The sequence below is a fragment of the Staurois parvus genome, unplaced genomic scaffold (genome assembly GCF_062004578.1).
Source record: "Staurois parvus isolate SC_StPar_1 unplaced genomic scaffold, SC_StPar_1.0 ptg000244l, whole genome shotgun sequence".
In the NCBI taxonomy this organism is placed as follows: domain Eukaryota; kingdom Metazoa; phylum Chordata; class Amphibia; order Anura; family Ranidae; genus Staurois; species Staurois parvus.
Window position 1 is genome coordinate 1319816 of NW_028318040.1, and position 23336 is coordinate 1343151.

Below are 23336 nucleotides of genomic sequence, written 5' to 3' on the forward strand. Positions count from 1 at the left end.
GGTTTCCGGCTTCTGCGGCACCTCTGCTGAGAGGAGACACCCTCTCCACCGCCACGGGGGACTCGGGGGGGGGGGGTTGACAGTACTGTATACAACATGTCCTATCACTATAATGGAGTATAGGGGAGCTGGGATATACATTACTGTGTACATGTCATATCACTATAACAGAGTACAGGGGAGCTGGGATATACATTACTATGTACATGTCGTATCACTATAGCGGAGTACAGGGGAGCTGGGATATACATTACTGTGTACATGTCATATCACTATAATGGAGTACAGGGGAGCTGGGATATACATTACTGTGTACATGTCATATCACTATAATGGAGTACAGGGGAGCTGGGATATACATTACTGCAGACTGATCACACCAAAACCCTCAAACGACGCAGTCGTGCCCTGGAGCGACTATGGCGCAAAACAAAATCCCAACAAGCTTTCACCTGCTACAAATCTGCCTTCCGCACCTACACCTCCTCCCTCCACGCAGCCAAACAAGCCTACTTCCTGACCCTCATCAAGGCCCTCTCCTCCAATCCTCGCCGACTCTTCTCCACCTTCAACTCTCTACTCTCTCCACCCCCACCTCCACCCAGCACCTCACTCACCGCCCTTGAGATTGCCAATCACTTCAAAATCAAGATTGACACAATTCGCAAGGACATTGCCGCAACTCACACGCCCTCTCAACCCGTCCCCTCTCACACAGCTACCCCCTCATCCCCCCCCCCCCTGGACATTACCCGCAGGGACTTCGTCACTGCTCAAACTCCCTCCGACCCCATTCCCCCTCACTCGGCTACCCCCTCATCACCCCTCTCCCACGGCCCCACCACTGCTCTGACCTCCTCTCCCACCCCACCCTACATTCCTCATACTGAAGCTCCCCCAACACTCCACACCTTTGACCTTACTACCATTGAGGAAGTCTCCAAGATCCTCTCTGATGCCCGCCTCACCACCTGCCCCCTCGACCCTATCCCCTCACAATTCCTACGACCTCCCTCCCCCTCCATCCTACGCTCCCTCACCCACATCTTTAATCTCTCCCTCTCCTCCGGCACTTTCCCCTCCCCACTGAAGCATGCACACATCACCCCCATACTTAAAAAGCCCTCCCTGGACCCCAATGACCCGAACAACCTCAGACCCATCTCCCTGCTCCCACTTACATCTAAACTCCTCGAGCGTCTCGTCTACACCCGCCTATGCTCTCACCTCAACGACAACAACCTCCTCGATCCCCTACAGTCTGGCTTCCGCCCCCTACACTCCACCGAAACCGCCTTACTCAAACTCTCCAACGACCTTCTAACCGCCAAAGCTAATGGCCACTATTCAGTGCTCCTACTCCTTGACCTCTCTGCGGCCTTCGACACAGTTGACCACCCCCTCCTCCTCAAAATACTACACTCCCTCGGCCTCAGAGATTCTGCTCTCTCCTGGCTCTCATCCTACCTGTCACAACGCTCTTTCAGCGTTACCTATAATGCTACCACCTCCCCCTCACTCCCCCTCTCTGTTGGGGTCCCTCAAGGCTCTGTCCTTGGGCCCCTTCTCTTCTCCATCTACACCTCCTCCCTTGGCCAACTCATACACTCTCACGGCTTCAACTACCACCTCTATGCCGACGACACACAAATCTATCTCTCAACCCCCCACCTCACCCCTTCGGTCTCTGCCCAAATCACACACCTACTGAGCGACATATCAGATTGGATGTCGCTCCACTTCCTTAAACTGAATCTCTCCAAAACCGAGCTCCTTGTCTTCCCCCCAGCCCGAACCCCACCCCCCATTGACTTCTACATCACATCCAACAACGTCAATATCAAACCCGCTCTGCAGGCCAGAGTACTTGGTGTCATTCTGGACTCCAACCTATCCTTCCAGCCCCAAGTCCAATCTTTAACAAACTCGTGCAGACTCCACCTCCGCAACATCGCCAAAATCCGCACGTTCCTAACCCCAGAAACCACTAAACAGCTCATCCACTCCCTCATCATATCACGACTCGACTACTGCAACTCCCTCCTCACTGGCCTGCCTCGCCGCTGGCTATCCCCGCTTCAGTTGATCCTGAATACGGCTGCCAGACTCATTCACCTTTCCAACCGCTCCATTTCCGCCACCCCCCTCTGCCAATCCCTCCACTGGCTTCCGATTGCGCAACGGATCAAATTTAAAATCCTAACACTGACGTACAAAGCTGTCCACCATACTGCCCCGAACTACATCACTGACCTAATATCCAAGTACCGCCCAGCACGCACACTCCGCTCCTCACAAGACCTCCTTCTCTCTAGTTCCCTGGTCTCCTCCTCCCATGCCCGCCTCCAGGACTTCTCCAGGGTGTCACCCATCCTCTGGAACTCCCTGCCCCAACCCATCAGATTATCACCTACTCTCCTCTCCTTTAGGCGCACCCTGAAAACCCATCTCTTCAGGGAAGCCTACCTCACCCCTTGCTAACTTGCTGACCTCCTCCACTCTTCCTACCACTCCATCCCCCACAGCTATCTCCTCCTGTACCACTATCCCACCCCTTCTAGATTGTAAGCTCGAAAGAGCAGGGCCCTCGATCCCCTCATGTTTTGCATTGTATTGGTATTGTTCTGTCACATGTTCTGTCCCCCTTTGTAATGTACAGCGCTGAGTGAACTATTGGCGCTTTATAAATACTGTATAATAATAATAATAATACTGTGTACATGTCACATCACTATAACGGAGTACAGGGGAGCTGGGATATACATTACTGTGTACATGTCATATCACTATAATGGAGTACAGGGGAGATGGGATATACATTACTGTGTACATGTCATATCACTATAACGGAGTACAGGGGAGCTGGGATATACATTACTGTGTACATGTCACATCACTATAACGGAGTACAGGGGAGCTGGGCTATACATTACTGTGTACATGTCACATCACTATAACGGAGTACAGGGGAGCTGGGATATACATTACTGTATACATGTCACATCACTATAATGGAGTACAGGGGAGCTGGGATATACATTACTGTATACATGTCATATCACTATAATGGAGTACAGGGGAGCTGGGATATACATTACTATATACATGTCATATCACTATAACGGAGTACAGGGGAGCTGGGATATACATACTGTGTACATGTCATATCACTATAATGGAGTACAGGGGAGATGGGATATACATTACTGTGTACATGTCACATCACTATAACGGAGTACAGGGGAGCTGGGATATACATTACTGTGTACATGTCATATCACTATAATGGAGTACAGGGGAGCTGGGATATACATTACTGTGTACATGTCACATCACTATAACGGAGTACAGGGGAGCTGGGATATACATTACTGTATACATGTCATATCACTATAATGGAGTACAGGGGAGCTGGGATATACATTACTGTACACATGTCATATCACTATAATGGAGTACAGGGGAGCTGGGATATACATTACTGTGTACGTCATATCACTATAATGGAGTACAGGGGAGATGGGATATACATTACTGTGTACATGTCATATCACTATAACGGAGTACAGGGGAGCTGGGATATACATTACTGTGTACATGTCCTATCACTATAACGGAGTACAGGGGAGCTGGGATATACATTACTGTATACATGTCCTATCACTATAATGGAGTACAGGGGAGCTGGGATATACATTACTGTGTACATGTCATATCACTATAACGGAGTACAGGGGAGCTGGGATATACATTACTGTACACATGTCATATCACTATAATGGAGTACAGGGGAGCTGGGATATACATTACTGTATACATGTCATATCACTATAATAGAGTACAGGGGAGCTGGGATATACATTACTGTGTACATGTCATATCACTATAACGGAGTACAGGGGAGCTGGGATATACATTACTGTGTACATGTCACATCACTATAATAGAGTACAGGGGAGATGGGATATACATTACTGTATACATGTCATATCACTATAACGAAGTACAGGGGAGCTGGGATATACATTACTGTGTACATGTCATATCACTATAATGGAGTACAGGGGAGCTGGGATATACATTACTGTATACATGTCATATCACTATAATGGAGTACAGGGGAGCTGGGATATACATTACTGTGTACAGTTTTATATTTTGGACTCTTTATTGTAAAGTAAAATGTAATTTCAAAAGCTTTAAGGGGTGGTGGTTGGGGGGCAGGGTTGGGGGTAGACCTGGGCAAGGTTGGGTGGGGCTACTGGTGGAGAGTAAGTTTTGTGACCGGCTAGTAGGTCTGGACTCAAAATTTTAACCCCTGGTTTTATGATGGACAGACTATTCAAGTGAAAGCAAACACCTGAAAGACAGCATGTGTAATGGACTTGGTGTATTCAGGGTTGGAAGTGCCGGGGTCTGGGGTGGGCTTCTTGGCTTGTCTGTTGTTTAGCTTACTGTTAAATAGATCACTGTTACATGTTAGTTGCTAGCTGTTGATTAGCTTACTGTTTATTAGATCACTGTTAGCTGTACTGTTTATTGTTTGCATTGTTTAGGATAACGTGATGAAGCTGTTAGAACACCATCAGTCCTAACAATCAATCAATTTGGGGGAGGGGGGGCTGGCTAGTAGTCAGGATGAAAATCACTTGGTTCTGCTATTTAGATCCACTTTATGCTATGGCACTTTGAATCATGGACAAAATCGTTGTGATTCTGCCCACAATTTGCTAAAATAACTAATTGCACAACAGTGTGTTCAGGAAACGTTCATTTTAACGGCACCTAAAAACGTGGCGTGCAATAAATGATGGCAGACTGCAGCTTGAGGTTTTTTTGTGCAACAGATTTTGTGGTTTGACGTGATTGCATTGCCATTTATTGTGGCAGAACTGCACCGTGTGTTTAGGTGCTATTACAATGAATGGCACCTGAACATGCTGTGGTGCGATTTGTTATTTTAGCAAAGCAGTTTGAAATTGCAGGCAGGATCGTGGTGATTCTGTCCGCGATTTAAAACACCATAGCGTGAATGGGGCCTTAGTGATACCCAATAGCTATCATATTCTGTTTCAAAACCAAATAAAGGGCTGCAGCTGTATTTTTGCACATTTTGGCTTTTTGGTGTTCTTTATTATTGTTATGAGCGGAATGAAGGTGGTTGTTTGTGGGGTCCTATGTTATGGATAAGACCTCTAAAGCACAGCAGAGAGAAGAAAAGAAAACCTGTCGTGAGAAAACTATTGAAGCTGCCATGACTTCTGAAAATATCAGTTGCCTGGCTTGTCAGGCTGACCCTCTGGCTTCAGAACATTCAATGACTGCTCAGGATGAAGTATACAGATCACTACCTTCTTCCGGGTACCTGCTTTGGGTTAGTCCATGAGCCTGTTGCTCTGGAGCCATAGCAGCACCGTTATCTCTCTCAGGATTGGCTGGGGCTGACAGGCACATGGATAGTGTTACAGGTTAGCAGCGGGGACGCGCACAGCTGCGCGTACACACCCTTCCAGCATCTTTCATTCAGCTCCGCTCCCACGTGTTCCTGCCTTCACTTCCGAGCTGTCGCCGGGCAGTGACGCCACAGTCATGTGACAGTCCTGTCAATGGAGAAGTGTGTATGGTCCAGGGAGTGATGGCGAGCCTGTGAGAAGACACAGAGAAGCCAGCATCAGGAGGAGGCCGGGGTGAGGCTGTATGCTGGGTGTAGGTCAGGGCTATAGCTGCTGCACATAGGGCTCAGGGGTTCTGTCACAGAGGGAAAGGCTGGAAGTGCTTCCATGCACACATGGACCTATTCTGTCATACGAAGACATGACAGCATTGAACCCCTTGGTACACAGCACTGTTTTTTTACTTCATTAGGGAAAAATAGTCATTTTCAGCAAGGTAGTAAAGTGCATAACATTACTTGGAGGTTAATTTTTTGTAGTGTGCAGAAGGCAGTGTACACTGGGATCTGACCAACAATTCCCAATGGGTTTGTAGCTGTTTCCATGAGCAGAGGTAGTTCACCGTAGAGGCATATTAGACTCCATTCACACAGACGTTCATACACACTGTGATTCCTAGCTAGAAGAATCTGCAGTTTCCTGCCACAGGGATTGACAGCTGTGTGCGGAGAGCTGCACTGAGCCCATACACTGCAATGACAGGTTGTTAGCAATGCAAAAACGCCTCCCATAGACATCAATGCAAAAACGCCTCCCATAGACATCAATGCAAAAACGCCTCCCATAGACATCAATGCAAAAACGCCTCCCATAGACATCAATGCAAAAACTCCTCCCATAGACTTCAATGCAAAAACGCCTCCCATAGACATCAATGCAAAAACGCCTCCCATAGACATCAATGCAAAAACGCCTCCCATAGACTTCAATGCAAAAACGCCTCCCATAGACTTCAATGCAAAAACGCCTCCCATAGACTTCAATGCAAAAACGCCTCCCATAGACATCAATGCAAAAACGCCTCCCATAGACATCAATGCAAAAACGCCTCCCATAGACATCAATGCAAAAACGCCTCCCATAGACATCAATGCAAAAACGCCTCCCATAGGCATCAATGCAAAAACGCCTCCCATAGGCATCAATGCAAAAACGCCTCCCATAGGCATCAATGCAAAAACGCCTCCCATAGGCTTTAATGCAAAAACGCCTCCCATAGACTTCAATGCAAAAAATCCCTGTCTGTAGCAATCCTATGTAATCACTAATCTACGCATACCACTCTACTCTATCACTTGCGAGAAGGGTTGCTACCCTTTCAAATGGAACACATATTAATAAGGTTGGAATTAAACTCACTTAGTGTCTTATCTGCATTAAATTAGCCCCAGAACCCGTGTGATTAATATGTGTTGGTTTTAAGGGGATGATGTGGCAACCCTGCTTGCGAGTTTGGAATGCACTGCTACACACTCAAACAGGACCCTTTCCATAATGGCACTCAAAACCCAATGCGAGCTGCTTGTATCTGTGTGAACCACCTCAGTAGGAACACATGCTATCTGTCCTGCGAATCTGTGTGTTTGAAAACTCGTCCAGAATTGCATATGTGTGAACCACAGTGGCTTCACACCTGGGTATTTGGGGGTAGTGGCAGAATTGCTGCAATTCTACCCGCAGTCACAAAACGCAGGTTCATTATATTTAAAGGCACCTAAAATGTGCAGTTTTGTCATGTGGCAAATCGCATTGTATGAAGCTTGTCGCTCAAAAGATGCTCCTGCTCCTTTTTGGGCAACAAGCTTCACATGGTGTGAATTGCCACGTAGTAAATTGCACGAAAATGGCGCCAAATTGCATCGCGTGAAGCTTGTCACCCAAAAGAAGCAACAAGCTTCATGCAATGCAATTTACATGATTTCCACACAGTAAAAGGGACAACAATTGCAGCAAAACCGCACCGCATTTTAGGTGCCATTGACAATAACGACACTTGAACCTCTGTTTTGCGAATGCAGTGCGTTTTGAGATTGCGGGCAGAATCGCATTGATTCCATTGCAATCCCCGAAATGCCCAGGTGTGAAAGGGGCTTAAAGGAGCAGACAAAGGAGCTTGATTTGGCTGCTCCAAAGGTGCAAATATTGAGCACTCAAGTGTTTCTGTGTGCAAGGATAACCTGAAGCAATAAAGATTTTTGTTTTTTTTTTCTTTTCATTGGGGCCAGCGCCTTATTTACTCACTCAGCAGATGCACTTCTTCTGAGCGTTAAAAGAGTGTGACACTCCTCTTTCCTGCCAATCACCCAATCCGTGCTCTTAACACTGCAAGGTTTCGCCCTTCCCTGCTAGTCCCCAGGTGCAGTGCTGGAACAGGCAGGGAAGGGAGTAGGAGATAAACAGCGCAATGTAAAAAATCATTAAAAGTTAAAGTAGAACTATAGGCAAAACTTTTTTTTTTTTTTTTTAATTTTGGACAGAGCAAGGGAGGTTTATAAACCCTGTCAGATTTTTTTTCACTATCTGTCCCATAGCCAAACAGTAAGTGAGAGAAAATCCCTGAAAATTAAGGGAATTGCATGGGGACTCCCAGGACACCAGAACTAGTGTCCCCATTGGGAGATTTCCCCTCTATTACTTTTCTGGAGACAACCCAAAATTTGGGTTTTTTTTTTTTTTTACTTTCAATGATAATGATAAACAGGATAAATAAAGAGGGTGAATCTCCCTAACGGAGGGCACAGACAGCAATAAAGCTTGACATGAGCCAAGGCTGTCTCGGCTCTCCTGCTCCTCAGTGACTCCGATACAGCAGTGGGGGCCACTGGCTCCCCCTGCCTTCAATCACAGCCAGTGAGGAGAGAGCAGGGTACAGGGCTGAACCACTGTACTATGTGTCTTATGTGTGCATAGAACGGGGCTCAGGAGCGAGCATGCATCAGTGTCCACATATCAAGCAGCTTGCTGTTGGGGGCATTGGTCCAGGAGGAGAAGCCAGGAGTGCCAGCTGGGACCCAAAAAAGAGGATCGGGGCTGCTCTGTGCAAAACCTTTGCACAGAACAGGTAAGTATAACATGCTTGTTATTAAAAAAATATTAAATCAAAAACTTTAAAATCACTTAATAGTGGGACTAATGGCAACATTTTTCTTTCATTTCAGATAGAGTAAGTGAGGGTTATAACCCCTGCCAGTTTTTTGCCGTCTGTATTCCATTGGGGAGATTTATCATCCCTTCCTGTCCCATAGCCGCATCAGGAAGTGAGAGCCAATCCTTCCAAAGTAAGAGAAACCCTTGGTTGTCACCAGAACTGGTGTCCCCAGTGGAAGATTCTCTCACTGTTTCTATTCCAAGGACAGCCCAAAATTTGTTATTTACTTTTACTCTCAGTGATGATAACAAAACAAATAGAGAGGGTGAATCTCTCAGACAAGGCTGTCTTTATTATACAGTCGTGGTGATCCATCACAAACACATTCACGACCCAATCTGGGTCCTGAACAATAGTTTAAGGATGCAAGTAGCAGCAGTTCCCCAAGTTCAATACTAATAGTGATACTATTCTTACTTGGGAAAAATATGTGTTCCTGTGGAAATACAATTTGTTGCTGCGCAAAAATATAACTATGTTTAACACCTTCTCGCCCGGCCTATAGAAGATTGACTGCCAGGCGGGACGCTTCTGTTTCTGAGTGGACGTCCAACTGACACAGCTGGTGACAGATTGCACTGCTACATGGCCCCGCACCCGTGTGAACGGCCTCTTCTGACAGGATGTCATATGACGTCCACTCAGAAGCAGGAGCCCAGCCATCAATCTGCTGTAGGCTAGGTGGGACACTTCTGCTTCTGAGTGGACGTCATATGACATCCTGTCAGAAGGTGCCGCTCACACGGGAGCGATCTGTCACTGGCTGTGTCAGCGGGACACAGCCAATGACCGATTACTACACCGGCCTTCTGCCAGTGTCATGTGACCAATCACAGCAGATCATATGACAATTTTTATACAATGGATGGCTTCCTTTCATGCCATCCATTGTATACAACTGTGTTGTTAGCTGTGATTGGCCAATCACAGCCTATCTGTATCATGTGATGAGTTTTGCCCAATCACAATCACATCAAAAGACTGAATGAATCCGTTTCATTCAGTAACACTGGTTGCTAATATCAATGAAATACATTGATATTAGCAATCATAATGCCCAGAGTAGTACAATGTTACTATGGTAACATTTAGGGATGCACCAAAATTTTGTCCGCTGAAACATCTAGGCCAAAAATAGCCCTGTCAGCATGTTGCCGATACAGGGGACTGTACTGAACTGTGTGTGTGGGGGGAGACGAAGAAAGGTAGGAGAGGAGCAGTGTATAGAGTGACTGGCTGCCTATATGTCAGTGCCAGTTTTTAAATGTAATTGCCTGCTTTTTTTTTCTTCACTGTAGCTCAGAGAATGAGCTGTCACTTTCCCCACAGCTAAAGGAATGAAAGGGGTGGGGTCACTGAGTAATGTCACCTGGTGACCCCACCACTTTGTTTTTCTTTAGTCCTCCAAGAATGACAGCTCCTTTTCTGAACTATAGTGAAGAAGAAAAAAGCCAGCAATTGCTTTTAAAAACAATGCTGTTTTTATATAAATAAAAATATACATTACAGTAGAAAAAAAAATTGGAGCCTCCCCACCCCCACATATGCAGACATTTCAGTTTTGGTTCGGTTTTTGGCCACTTGCATTTTGAGTTTTGATATTGGTTTTGGCACCTGAATTTTCATTTCGGTACACCACTAGTAACGCTGTATTGCTCTGATCACAGTGTGTTAAAAGAAAAACAGTAAAAAGAAGAAAAAAAATTAATAAAAAAAGAAAAAAATTTAGAAAAAAAAATAAAAGTTAAATTATTATTATTTTTTTTTACATACTCTCACCAGTGTCCCTGATCACCGCTACACCAGGTATATGATAACGCTGTACTGGACTGGTGACAATATGTTAAAGAAAAAAAAATTTCAATTACATCAGGATTTGTACATCAGGATGATTGATTGTCATGGTTTGTGGACTCTATAACTTTCCTTTGGACTAAATAATATACATTAATTTGGGGTATTATCCCAAAAGAAATGTAGCAGAATACATTTTGACCTAAATTTACGAAAAAAGGGTATTTATTTGCAAAATGTATGACAGAAACTGAGAAAAATGCTTTTTTTTTTCAACAGTTTCATTTTTTTTCTTGTTTATTTAGCAAAAAGTAAAAAACTCAGTGCTGATTAATTACCACCAAAAGAAGGCTATTTTTGTGTGAAAAATAGAATTTTTTTTATGGGTACACTGTTGCATGACCGCGCAATTGTTATTCAAAGTGCAACAACACTGAAAGCTGAAAATTGGCCTGGGCAGGAAAGGTGTAAAAGTGCCTGGTATTGAAGTGGTTAAGGTCTCCATTTAAAATTAAAGTGAATCATCCACAGATATCTTATAACCTATGGAGATACTGTATACCACTGGAGTTCATTGCCCTGCTTCACTCTGTCTTTGAGTGTCTCCCTTGCTGCTTTCTTCATAATGTGAAATATATGAAAATACAAGATAAAGAGTGACATTATCTTCTATTGGCTGTAACAATTAGAGAACTTAGATGCAAGCACCAGTCAACTGATGAAATATAGTTTTTTGATGGAGTAAAACTTTGAAAACTGTAAATGATACTAATGCTTGTTTTGTTTCACATTAATACTAATACATATTGTTTTCCTTTAGCTTTCTTTTTACATTCTAATTGACCTTCTACAATGCCTCCACTGAAAGATGCCAAATTAGGAGCCTTCACCTTTTTTGCGTCCGCGCTGCCTCATGATGTTTGTGGAAGCAATGGCCTGCCACTCACTCCAAACTCCATTAAAATCCTTGGGCGCTTTCAGATCCTCAAGACCATTATCCATCCTAGGCTGTGTCAATATGTGGATATTTCCCGTGGTAAACATGGTAAGATGTAGACATTTCCTCCTCTTTAATACTGCCTGCTGTCATATCCTCTGTACTTCTCTCATGTACCCACTGCTGGTTGTCATTCCCTCTGTACCTCTGTCATTGTCTCATGTACATACTGCCCGCTGTTAAAACCACTGTACTTCTCACATGTGTATATACTGACCGCTGTCATACCTTCTGTACTTCTCCTATGTACATCCCACTGTCATACCCCCTGTACTTCTTTCATGTACATACTGTCCGCTGTCATACCCTCTTTATTTTTCTCATGTACATACTGCCCACTGACATGTCATCTGTACGTCTTTCATGTACATACTGCCCTCTGACATATAATCTGTACTTGTTTCATGTACATACTGCCCATTGTCATACCCTCTGTACTTCTCATGTACATACTGCCCGATTACATACCTGCTGTACTTGTTTCATGTACATACTGCCCATTGTCATACCCTCTGTACTTCTCATGTACATACTGCCCGATTACATACCTGCTGTACTTGTTTCATGTACATACTGCCCATTGTCATACCCTCTGTACTTCTCATGTACATACTGCCCGATTACATACCTGCTGTACTTGTTTCATGTACATACTGCCCATTGTCATACCCTCTGTACTTCTCATGTACATACTGCCCGATTACATACCTGCTGTACTTGTTTCATGTACATACTGCCCATTGTCATACCCTCTGTACTTCTCATGTACATACTGCCCGATTACATACCTGCTGTACTTATTTTGGATACATACTTCCCGCTGTCATACCCTCTGTACTTCTCTCATGTACATATTGCTCTCTGTCATACCCTCTGTATTTCTCTCATGTCCATACTACCCGCTGTCATACCTCTGTACTTTCATGTACATACTGCCCTCTGTGATACCCTTTGTATTTCTCTCATGTACATACTGCTCTCTGTCATACCCTCTGTATTTTTTCTCATGTACATACTACCCGCTGTCATACCTCTGTACTTTCATGTACATACTGCCCTCTGTGATACCCTTTGTATTTCTCTCATGTACATGATGCCCGCTGTCAAAACTTCTTTACTTCTCTTGTACATACTGTCTGCTGTCATACCCTTTGTACTTCTCTCATATACATTCTGTCTGCTGTCATACCCTCCACATTCCTCCCTAACAGATTCCTCCTTCCATGCTAAACACACAGATGGACCAATCTCTTTGTGGCTGTTTACATTGTGTCTGCTATCAGTACTGTCTGTCAAAATATCTCAACAGTTGAGTTGCATCTGTCTGGTGCTGTTCAGCTGACAGTGTTCAACCTGGCACCCTTGATTTTTCAGTCAAAAGATGTCAGGTGGGGGAGTGCCAACAAGGCCACTCACAAAGTGAAATATAGCTATTTGATTAGAACCTGGACCAAATGCATCCTATATATGGCCAGCTTTAGTCACCTAGCCTCCCCCAGTCAACTGGGGCAATGAAGATTGAATGGGTCTGTTGTTTTCCTGTTAGCACATTCATTGTTAGGCTGATAAGCCTTGTACAGAACGATAGATCCATAACTGAGAGCACCACCCTCCCTCTCCAAGTCTAAGTATTGCTGTGCAAGAGATTACAGAAAGCTAATATCAGATACAGGTTAAAATGGTGGTATATAAAATATTTTCACTGATATTTTTTTTTTTCAAACCATGGATGAATTAAATTTCTTATGAATATATTTGCCTGAAGTTCTGCTTTCCGTTAGTGTCGCTTTAAAGAGACACTACCACCTGCCCATTTAGGGCAGAGTGATGGTCTTTCCTGGTTGCTCTATACCCACCCATAAGATACAGTATACCACAGGTACGCGCTCCCTCACCACTGCCTCCAGAGTTGGCTTTAGTGTTGGACAGTGGTGGAGCTTACCCAGGTGGAAGATATCACTCCCCCATTTTGATTGCTATGGAGAGCTTGCCCGCTATTGGGAGGCATAATAGACAATCTCAACATAGGAATGAATGAAGATTCAGGGATTTAATGTTGATGTTTAGACAGACTGTCTTTAGGAATAAATAGGGACTCAAGGGTTTAAATTCAATGTATAACAAGTAGTAACAGCAATATGATGATTGTATAATATAAAAACCGCTTTACATTTTTTAATTCTTTGGACAGTGAATTAAGTCAAACACAAAAATATAACTATCCAGAGAAAATGGGCTTTTTACAAAGTCTTTGAAGGGTTATGCAATGCATTTAATTGCTAGAAGTTACCAAGTTTTCTTTTTTTTCATAATATATTTTCCATCTCATTGCTGCTGATCTCTTGCAGCCATTTACATGTGCTACAACAGAAGTTGCATGTCGTTGTTCGGAGTGGGCTTCTTCAAAATGAACGTGGGAGAAAATGCATGTACAATAAATGCATGTGCTTATAGTTGCCACTAGGTTCACATATGACAGGTAGCTGATGCAGGATGGCTGCTGGGAGACAAGCACAGAACCTTGTCATTTTATAACAATAAGTGCTGGAGAATTACAGGTATTATTTTAATGAACACCGCAGGTTGAAAATGATATTTAAAATTACATTTAAAGTGTACTTAAAGCAAAAGCATTTTTAACGTTTTCGATGGAATGGAGTAGGGATAGAACCTCTGTCATTTTTTTTTTCTTGTCTGTGTCCCCTTTAGGAAGACAGCAGGACTGTAAATGAGTTGTTACCAAAAAAGTTAATGGAGTGGAATTGATCAAATAGGTACACTTGTTCTAAGAGATTGTTTCCTTTACTTCCTGTCCAATAGATACAACAGGAAGTGAAAGGGAAATCTCCCCAGTAGGAAACAGATAACAAAAGATCTTTTGAGATTTCAGTGATAGGGTTTACATCTGCTTTAAGTAACTGCATTTTTCCATAACTCTCACTGAAATAGGCATGCGGGATCATACAACCATAAATGTTTCAGGGGCAATAGTGGCTAGGGAAAGTACAGGAGGGATCATAATTCCAGTCTTCTAATATCTGCACAGCAAAACTATGAATAGTCCTTGTATTTATTTGATCCTGGGCTGTGGGTACAGCTGAAAGATTCAGTTAACAATAAAAAAAGGAAAAAAAGAAAAAAAGAGGTTCAAAATCAACTTGCCAGCCAGCTTGCCAACAACCGAATTAACCTGTCTAACAGTATGTGTTAAAAACAGGGGTTTAGTTAGCAGACATTTGCAAATACATACATAAGCCACAGAGCCACATCACAGCACCCTGGTATTCTGTGGTCTTAACTCTACAAATTTTGAGAACCCCCATAGTAGAGGCACATATATTGAAAGGATAGATCAAGGGCAGGTGAACATGAGGGGGTCCAGCCTCTTAAAGGTACAGGAGCGCACTGGACACCCAGCATATAGCACAATGGCAGCCAGGGTGTCCAGTGCATCCCCTCACCTACAATTCAACAGTACAGCAAAATGGCACCCGCCCCAGTCTATAACTGGCTTCTGAAGCAAGGACTACGTGAAGCGGGCGATGCCAGTTATAGACTGGGGCGGGTGCCATTTTGCTGTACTGTTGAATTGTAGGTGAGGGGATGCACTGGACACCCTGGCTGCCATTGTGCTATATGCTGGGTGTCCAGTGCGCTCCTGTACCTTTAAGAGGGTTGGGCCCCCTCATGTTCACCTGCCCTTGATCTATCCTTTCAATACATGTGCCTCTACTATGGGGGCTCTCAAAATTTGTAGAGTTAGGACCACAGAATACCAGGGTGTCATGATGTGGCTCTGTGGCTTACGTATGTATTTGCAAATGTGTGCTAACTAAACCCGTTTTTAACACATACTGTTAGACAGGTTAATTCGGTTAATGGAAAAAACAACCAGCTAAAAGTGATCCAATAATGGATAAATAACACAACTGAATAACCACAATACAATGTATTGATATGTAGTGAAAACACACCTGTGATCCCAGGATTGGGAGATAAATCCTACACAAAAAGGGACAAACCAGTGCTCCGTGTCCAAACACTCAAATCAAATAACAAATATATAAATAAATATATAAACCCCTAAAATATAATTGTTCCAATAAAATTCAATCATTTTAGGGGTTTATATATTGCATCCTAACAACCAATCACATGCTTGACCCAGATTTCACAGGAGTATGGCTCCAAGCCCACAAGTATTTGTGAAAAATACAATATGGCCCTCATACTGAAAAGTTTGGAGACCTCTGCACCAGACCATGGGAATAAATAAATGACTGTGTCCTGGGTAGCATCAGTATTTTTCATCAGTAGATGGTTGAATGCTGAAAGCGTCATTTGGAATTCCGTATATAAAAATGGTGTCCTTCTCATAGTGTCGCTGGTCTGGTATAGGTATACATTTTGTTGACCTTTTGTTTTTTGTTGTAGTGAGGGATATTTTCAAGCCACATAAACGTTTCCACTTCATTACCTTGGAGAGTAATGTATGCTTGTAACCAAGAAATGGGAATCTGTTATACCAGAAAAAACTTTCTAATTGCTTTTCCAGATACACAGCCTTTCATCACCTCTACAAGGCTGAGAACATGTTATGTTTACTGACAATTGTCTTTATTGCAGGCTCAGTCATCCATTGTTCCACTTTATTTTATGTTCATTTCCATACTCTCCATGAATCGGAAACCTCACCATGGATTAGTTGAGCTGAGGGAAAGGAACAACATGGATTTCTTTTCGGTTTGACTGCGCGTTCTGCCTTTCACTCAGATTGAGATATATGGTCCACATAAAAAGGCTTTTTTTTTTTTTACTTGCACAGTGTTCCTGTATGGTAGTTGAACAGTACTTTCACTAAATGTGGTAACTACAGTAACTAAAAAAGAACTACATTTTAGTTGATAAGTATTGAATAAAGGTTGTTTATGTTTTTTACCACTTCATTTAATAACAGTTTGTACTTGTAAATGCTGCATAATGCATACAAAATTCCTTCTCATACTGAATCACATTAAGAACCCATGCCCAAGGACATTTTCCTGTAGAGCACATGTGCCTAACAGGCAATTTCATGTGGCTCGCACTCCTCTTCTGCAACTGTGGCATCCATGTCATCTCTGCTTCCACTTTTCTTGGCAGTTTGCAGCAGACAGGAGGACAGGACTCCTCCAGCAGATCCTGCTCTTCTATATGCACCTGTTGAGAGGCTCATCTCTGCACCTCCCCACCCCTGTCTCAGCAGTTGGTAGCAGAGAGGAGGACAGAACTCCTACAGATTCTGTGCCTCTCAGTGCAGCTGCAGCACTCCCTCATCTCTGCCTTCCTTGGTCACAGCATTAACTAGACTCCGGCAGCTGATTCCAGCCCCCCTTTGACCTCCTCCAAACCCTGAACTTTCTACTTCTCAGCCCTACCCCCAGCAGCGGCACAAGGTAAGTGGGTGCACGGTGATGTAAGGGAGGGTGGGGAACTCTTGACTTCTGGTGGTGGGGGGGCCCTTGACTTCTGATGTAAGATGGGGGGTGGGATGCTCTTGGCATCTAGTCTTACAGGTACAACTTAATGCTTATGTGGCCTAAGACGAGAATGAGTTTGACGCCCCTGCTGTAGATTATAAACCCTGGGGTGGTGAGTGCTCACCCACCCAGCGGATCCAGCTTTGCCCTGACAGCCTCCCTCTGGTTCATGTAAATTACATTTTAGAGCGCATGCCACCTGTTTGATTAAGTCTAAAGTACATTAATTGCTAACAATAGTGTCAGTGCAATGGAACTTGTGTAGCTGAAGCAATAAAAAAACTATTTACTCACTTGACTCAAGAAAGTACAAGAGCCCCTGTATTTTTCTTAAGATAGTTTCTTCTGCCTAGTCAGGTTTAGCATTGTCACATTTTTGATAATAGAACAAATCTCTAATTCAATGGGTACCTGTTTTGAACTTTAAGAATTTAAACTGCTAGTAGTTTGTACATGCAGTGAACCAAAGGTGCCTGGCCATATCTTCAGTTATCTAGTATTCCGTGGCAGGGTCATACCCCAGGAAGCTATGGTACACAGATATAAGCTTTAGCTCACTTAACACTTTGGTCTACCTTCTACAGCACCTTGTTACTGATTTGTCAGTATGATGGTGGATTTTATTGAACAAGCAATAAAGCCAACGACCATGATGACCAGTGAGAAGTGCTTCTTTCTTCTGGGACATCTTACCGAAAGAAGAAGCTTCAGATGTGCCTACGCTGACCATTCAGCACTTGCCATTGCGAGCATTATATGAGGATTACTTGCTTCGGGAGTGTGAATGGTGTACAGATGCTACCCCGGCAGCACAGAGCATCACGGGAGCTATGTGCAGTGGGGTCCGGAGAGATGACAAGGATATTTGGTGCTCGTTAGGTTTTGAATGGAATTCCACTTTAGGGGTAAGTTCACCTTTTTTCACAGGAAAACTGAAAAGGTAAACTAAGGCTAAACCTACTCCTACCTCCATTCTAAATGTATTCTATCTAACCCTGTAAAGAGAAGAACTATACTAAGCCTCTCCAGTCGGTCACATGGTCTCTCCAGCGTTGGCTTCTGTGTAGAGGAGAGATCACCAACAATGGTTGGAAATTCCTGGAAGATGATGTCACCCATTGGCTTACTATGGGGCATCCGGTGTCTGCTGCCATTCCTCTACACCAGTGGTTCTCAACCTTTCTAACGCCGCGACCCCTTAATACAGTTCCTCATGTTGTGGTGACCCCCAACCATAAAATTATTTTCGTTGCTACTTCAGAACTGTAATTTTGCAGTGGGAGGAATAGTGCCCCATCATTGGTATCAGTGGGAGGACTAGCGCCCCATCACTGATGTCAGTGGGAGGAATAGTGTCCCATCGTTGGTATCAGTGGGAGGAATAGTGCCCCATCGTTGGTGTCAGTGGGAGGAATAGTGCCCCATCATTGGTATCAGTGGGAGGAATAGTGCCCCATCATTGGTGTCAGTGGGAGGAATAGTGCCCCATCATTGGTGTCAGTGGGGGGAATAGTGCTCCATCATTGGTGTCAGTGGGAGGAATAGTGTCCCATCATTGGTGTCAGTGGGAGGAATAGTGCCCCATCATTGGTGTCAGTGGGAGGAATAGTGTCCCATCATTGGTGTCAGTGGGAGGAATAGTGTCCCATCATTGGTGTCAGTGGGAGGAATAGTGCCCCATCATTGGTGTCAGTGGGAGGAATAGTGCCCCATCATTGGTGTCAGTGGGAGGAATAGTGCCCCATCATTGGTATCAGTGGGAGGAATAGTGCCCCATCATTGGTGTCAGTGGGAGGAATAGTGCCCCATCATTGGTGTCAGTGGGAGGAATAGTGCCTCATCATTGGTATCAGTGGGAGGAATAGTGCCCCATCATTGGTGTCAGTGGGAGGAATAGTGCCTATCATTGGTGTCAGTGGGGGGAGGAATAGTGCCCCATCGTTGGTGTCAGTGGGGGGAGGAATAGTGCCCCATCGTTGGTGTCAGTGGGGGGAGGAATAGTGCCCTATCGTTGGTGTCAGTGGGGGGAGGAATAGTGCCTATCATTGGTGTCAGTGGGGGGAGGAATAGTGCCCCATCGTTGGTGTCAGTGGGGGGAGGAATAGTGCCCCATCGTTGGTGTCAGTGGGGGGAGGAATAGTGCCCTATCGTTGGTGTCAGTGGGGGGAGGAATAGTGCCTATCATTGGTGCCAGTGGGAGGAATAGTGCCCCATCGTTGGTGTCAGTGGGGGGAGGAATAGTGCCTATCATTGGTGTCAGTGGGGGGAGGAATAGTGCCCCATCGTTGGTGTCAGTGGGGGGAGGAATAGTGCCCCATCGTTGGTATTAGTGACACAAATGATGGGGCACTATTCCTCCCACTGACACCAATGATACTTACCTTGCTGACCCCTGCTCCAGCCTGGGCTCGCTCTCTCCCTCTCCCATCTACAGCCTGCAGAAGCAAAATTTGCACTTACCTGTCAGCTGTCTTCCTTCTCTGGCCTCTCTCCTCTTCAATCGGTCCTGCAGCTCCCTCGATCTTCTTCGATCTGCGCGCTCTGCCGCTCGGCTCCTCCTCTCCAAGCTCCACCTCCTCGCCGGTGATTGGCCGCCTGTGTGCCTCTCCTGAGCTACAGTTCCGGTGGCCAATCAGCGGCGAGGAGGCGGAGCTGTTGAGTGATCCCGGAGGTGTGGCCAGGTTACAGGGGCAGCATATCATCCCGCCCACAGATCGCGAGACAGAGCAGCGGTGTCTCGGTTCCTAAGACCATCGGAAATATGTTTTCCGATGGTCTTAGGCGACCCCTGGGAAATGGTCGTTCGACCCCCAGGTTGAGAACCGCTGCTCTACACTGAAGCCGCTGCCGATAGCTGATCATGGGGCCCGACTGCAGTGGCTTCAGAAGAGTTAAGTATACAGACAGATCTTTTCTTTACAGGGTTGGACACGGTGAATTTGATTTAAATCACTAGTCAGTAAGGCTTGATTTAAATCCTAGTTTTCTACATAGACTAATTCTTGCTGGTATAACTTTAATATACAAGTAGATGAAGATTTTTAGAATAACAACTTTTCATATTAGTTTTTTTATCCCCAGTTTAATAGGTTAATCATTCATATTTGGGCAACTTTTCTGTTGTACTTAGGAAGGAGAAAAATAATCATTACCTTAATAATAACAATTTAAATAGATTTATTCAACTGAAACAATAACATTACAGCATATGTTATTTGCTTAAACATCCATGTTTGTTAACTAATTTGGCTAAACAAAATATATATATTTTATGAAACTTAGACTGTCAGCCCCTTCCTCCTCACACATAGTTTCACTTTCTTCTTGTGCAGATCTATTCCACTCCAAACAATCAGAAAAATATTGTTTCTATTCACTGAACTTCTTGAAACTTAGCACTGAAGGGGTTGATTCTGTATTCATAGGTTTGTAGAAGTTAGGATTAAGGTCTTTTTCTTAACTCTGTTCATGTTATAACATTTTTGCTGTGAAGAAGAGGCATGTGATCTCCGCTGAGTCAAATTCAGTTTGGAGAACTGCAAAAGTAAACCAAGCATCTGTGATATCTTGTAGGCAGAGAAACTGCCCAATAATCTTACAAAAACCTCTGGAAGAGCATGACATTGTGAATGGATTAATGGAATTTATTTTCCCAAAAAATTAAACATATACAGCCTTATTCTACATAATTAAAAAACTAATCTTTATTTCATGATGGAATAACCTTTGGGTGGTAATATATTTTCCTCAAAAAGCATTTTATACAAAAAAATCCGATTTAAATAAAAAAAATCTGATTTTTTTTGATTTTTTTTAAAAAAAATCATTGATTTTTATCCACCCTGGTTGAACAGAATAGGCTTAGAAGGGGGGTGGGAGTAGGTTTAGCCTTAGTTAGGTTTTGCCTGAACGTCTACTTTAAGTAGAGAAAAATGCCTTTATGCTGCTCACTGTATTGTGATTTTGTAGTTATTGATGCACTCTTCCAGACTGCTAATGAGATCACATTGGATTAATACTGCAGGCTTTGGCCAAGTGGCATTGGACCCAGAAATTTGAAGGCATCAGCAGGTGAGAGGTCAATAAGCCACAGCTTCAGGAACTCTTGGCAACCTCTGGAGCAACCTTGAAGTTTCACAGAACTCTGGTTGAGAGTGGCTGGTGTAGAGTGTATATACCATTTCTATGAATAAAATATCTTCTATTTCTGTAGTCATTGTTTCGAGCCTACCATTATGTCACCTACTCTACAATTTTATCACAGTCTGCAGCATTCAGCCTTTGCACTCTTAGTGTATGTTCTGTGTTCCTGCCTTTCAAGAGCTTAAAGTTATGAACTGTTTAAATATAATAATAGGGACAGCGGATTGTTCCCTTATCCCAGTCATAAATACTATTTAGTGCAGATGTACAATGTTTTCAGGTCTCAACAATTGCCTTGCTCTTATTTAAATCTTACGTTCTGACATGCTAGCTAGAAGTGCCAAAAGAGAGTGTAAAGCATGTAACATAGCAACTAGACTATTAATATGTGAAATCATATCCATTGCACGTTTCTCAGGTTGATCATGGCTTTTAGATATTATTGTGATATTACAGAGTATTTAGAGGGATTTCAGACACTAAAAAAAGTTGCTTTTAAGCAGAATTTAGACCTGCAATATGGTATTGTAGTTTTGTGTTGTCTAATTATTGAAGACCTACTTATATAGCATAGGTTTAAATAACTGCAGTTGCCTTTGTGAAGTTATGAGTTTTCTTCATAGTAATAATTAATTTGATTTCTTGGCTTTTCCTAATGCAGGTATTGGTGGTACATTGTTTTTTTTTAATATTTTACATTACAGTGGGGTTGATTTACGAAGACTGGAGAGTGCAAAATCTGGTGCAACTCTGCATGGTAGTCAATCAGCTTCTAACTTCTTGTTCAATTAGGCTTTGATAAAGAAAAAACCTGGAAGTTGATTGGCTACCATGCACAGCTGCACCAGACTTTGCACTCTCCAGGTTTGGTAAATCAACCCCATTAATTCTTTGATCTGGTCAGCATGGCTGAAACAATGAACCATTATATTATAATGGCAGTTAGTTTATAATACTATATTGCCATTTGCTAAAATGGAGTTTACCTGCATAGAATGTGCAATAGTCCTGTTGATCATACTAAACAGCTTTCCTATTGTTTTTAGCTGATAGCTGTGGTCAGTGACTGATTTTCCTTATTAGTTTATCATTGAAAACAAATATTTGCTGTCTTTCAATAATATAATATGTTATTTGGATAGGTTTGCTCTTCTTAACCTATTTTAATTTGTAGACCTTTCAAATCCAGGGAAATTTGTGTGCAAAAAAGCAGCTTTTCAGCTTTAAAGTGTATGTAAGCCCCAATCACCTCTGTCTTGATATGTGAAATACTACTGAAAGTGTTTTTTGTTATACCTAGTTGATGGGTGCAAATGTAGAAAAAAAAATGCTTATCGTGCGAGAAATCCAGTATGCTTGTAATCTCTTGTTCACTTTGCCTGTAATTGCACTGAAACCTCAAGCAATGTTATCAGCCTAGGCCAGTTCTCTTCTGCAAACTACAGAACTCCCCCCATACTTTAGATTGTTGAGGAGAGTGGTAGGCATGCAATAGTGCAAATCAGGAGCATGCATCCTAATAGATACATTAGAGTGGCTGAGTGTTGTCATACTATGACAAGAAGTGTGTTACTGACAGCATCTCCAGATATACAGTAAAAAATGGGAAAGAGCTATACAAAATGAAGACTAATGCAGTCACCACTTCGAAACATTGGTAAGCTGAGAAGTATACCATTTTTGCTTTAGGGTTTAGATGCACTTTAAAGTTGGGCTGTGCCACATCCCTTCCAGTGCTTTCTGTATGGCAGAAAAGATGATGTGACAAAATTTGGTCTTCTGAGCTAAAGGCTGCATATGCTTACAAAGCACTCAAAGAGCTCTGGAAAATAAAACTAGGTGCTCATTTTAAGATTTTCCCGCTACTTGGATAATTTTATCTAAATGACAGCATTGTTTAATGAAGAAAAAAAATTTGTCTTATCAGCAATGTTAAAATAATTAGCTTTTTGTACTAGTATGCTAGGGGTGGGCTAATTTGGTTTTAGTTCTCTCTTCAGGATGTTGGCAGGCAGGAAAAGGATCAGTCTTTTGACCTGCAGGAAACCACAGAGCATTATTTTATATGGCTGAACTGAATAAAACTACAGTAGTCTCTAGTTTTCTTCTTGGTGAGTTTTGCAGTCTGGATCTTTTCAAGGCAAAAAGTGGCCACTTTCTCCATTAGGTCTCTGGTGGTATGTCACCGGCATAAAGCAACATTTCAAGCAGAATTATCATGTGAAAACCTTGCTTGGCTTTACTCAGTGTAAACTGAATTTGCAAGTGGAAGAATTAGGCTG

The 23336-nt window shown here is 43.2% G+C and overlaps 1 protein-coding gene across 1 annotated transcript in view; it reads left to right on the forward strand.

The window, feature by feature from the left end:
* The first annotated feature begins 5561 nt into the window (after positions 1-5561).
* The window catches only part of TBCK (TBC1 domain containing kinase), a 367627-nt gene continuing 349852 nt past the window's right edge, over positions 5562-23336 (forward strand). Inside the window, exons 1-2 of the mRNA XM_089680503.1 lie at positions 5562-5687; positions 11216-11440. Of these exons, the coding sequence (XP_089536629.1) occupies positions 11248-11440 (193 nt within the window). The 5' untranslated portion in view covers positions 5562-5687; positions 11216-11247. The remainder of the gene's footprint in view (positions 5688-11215; positions 11441-23336) is intronic.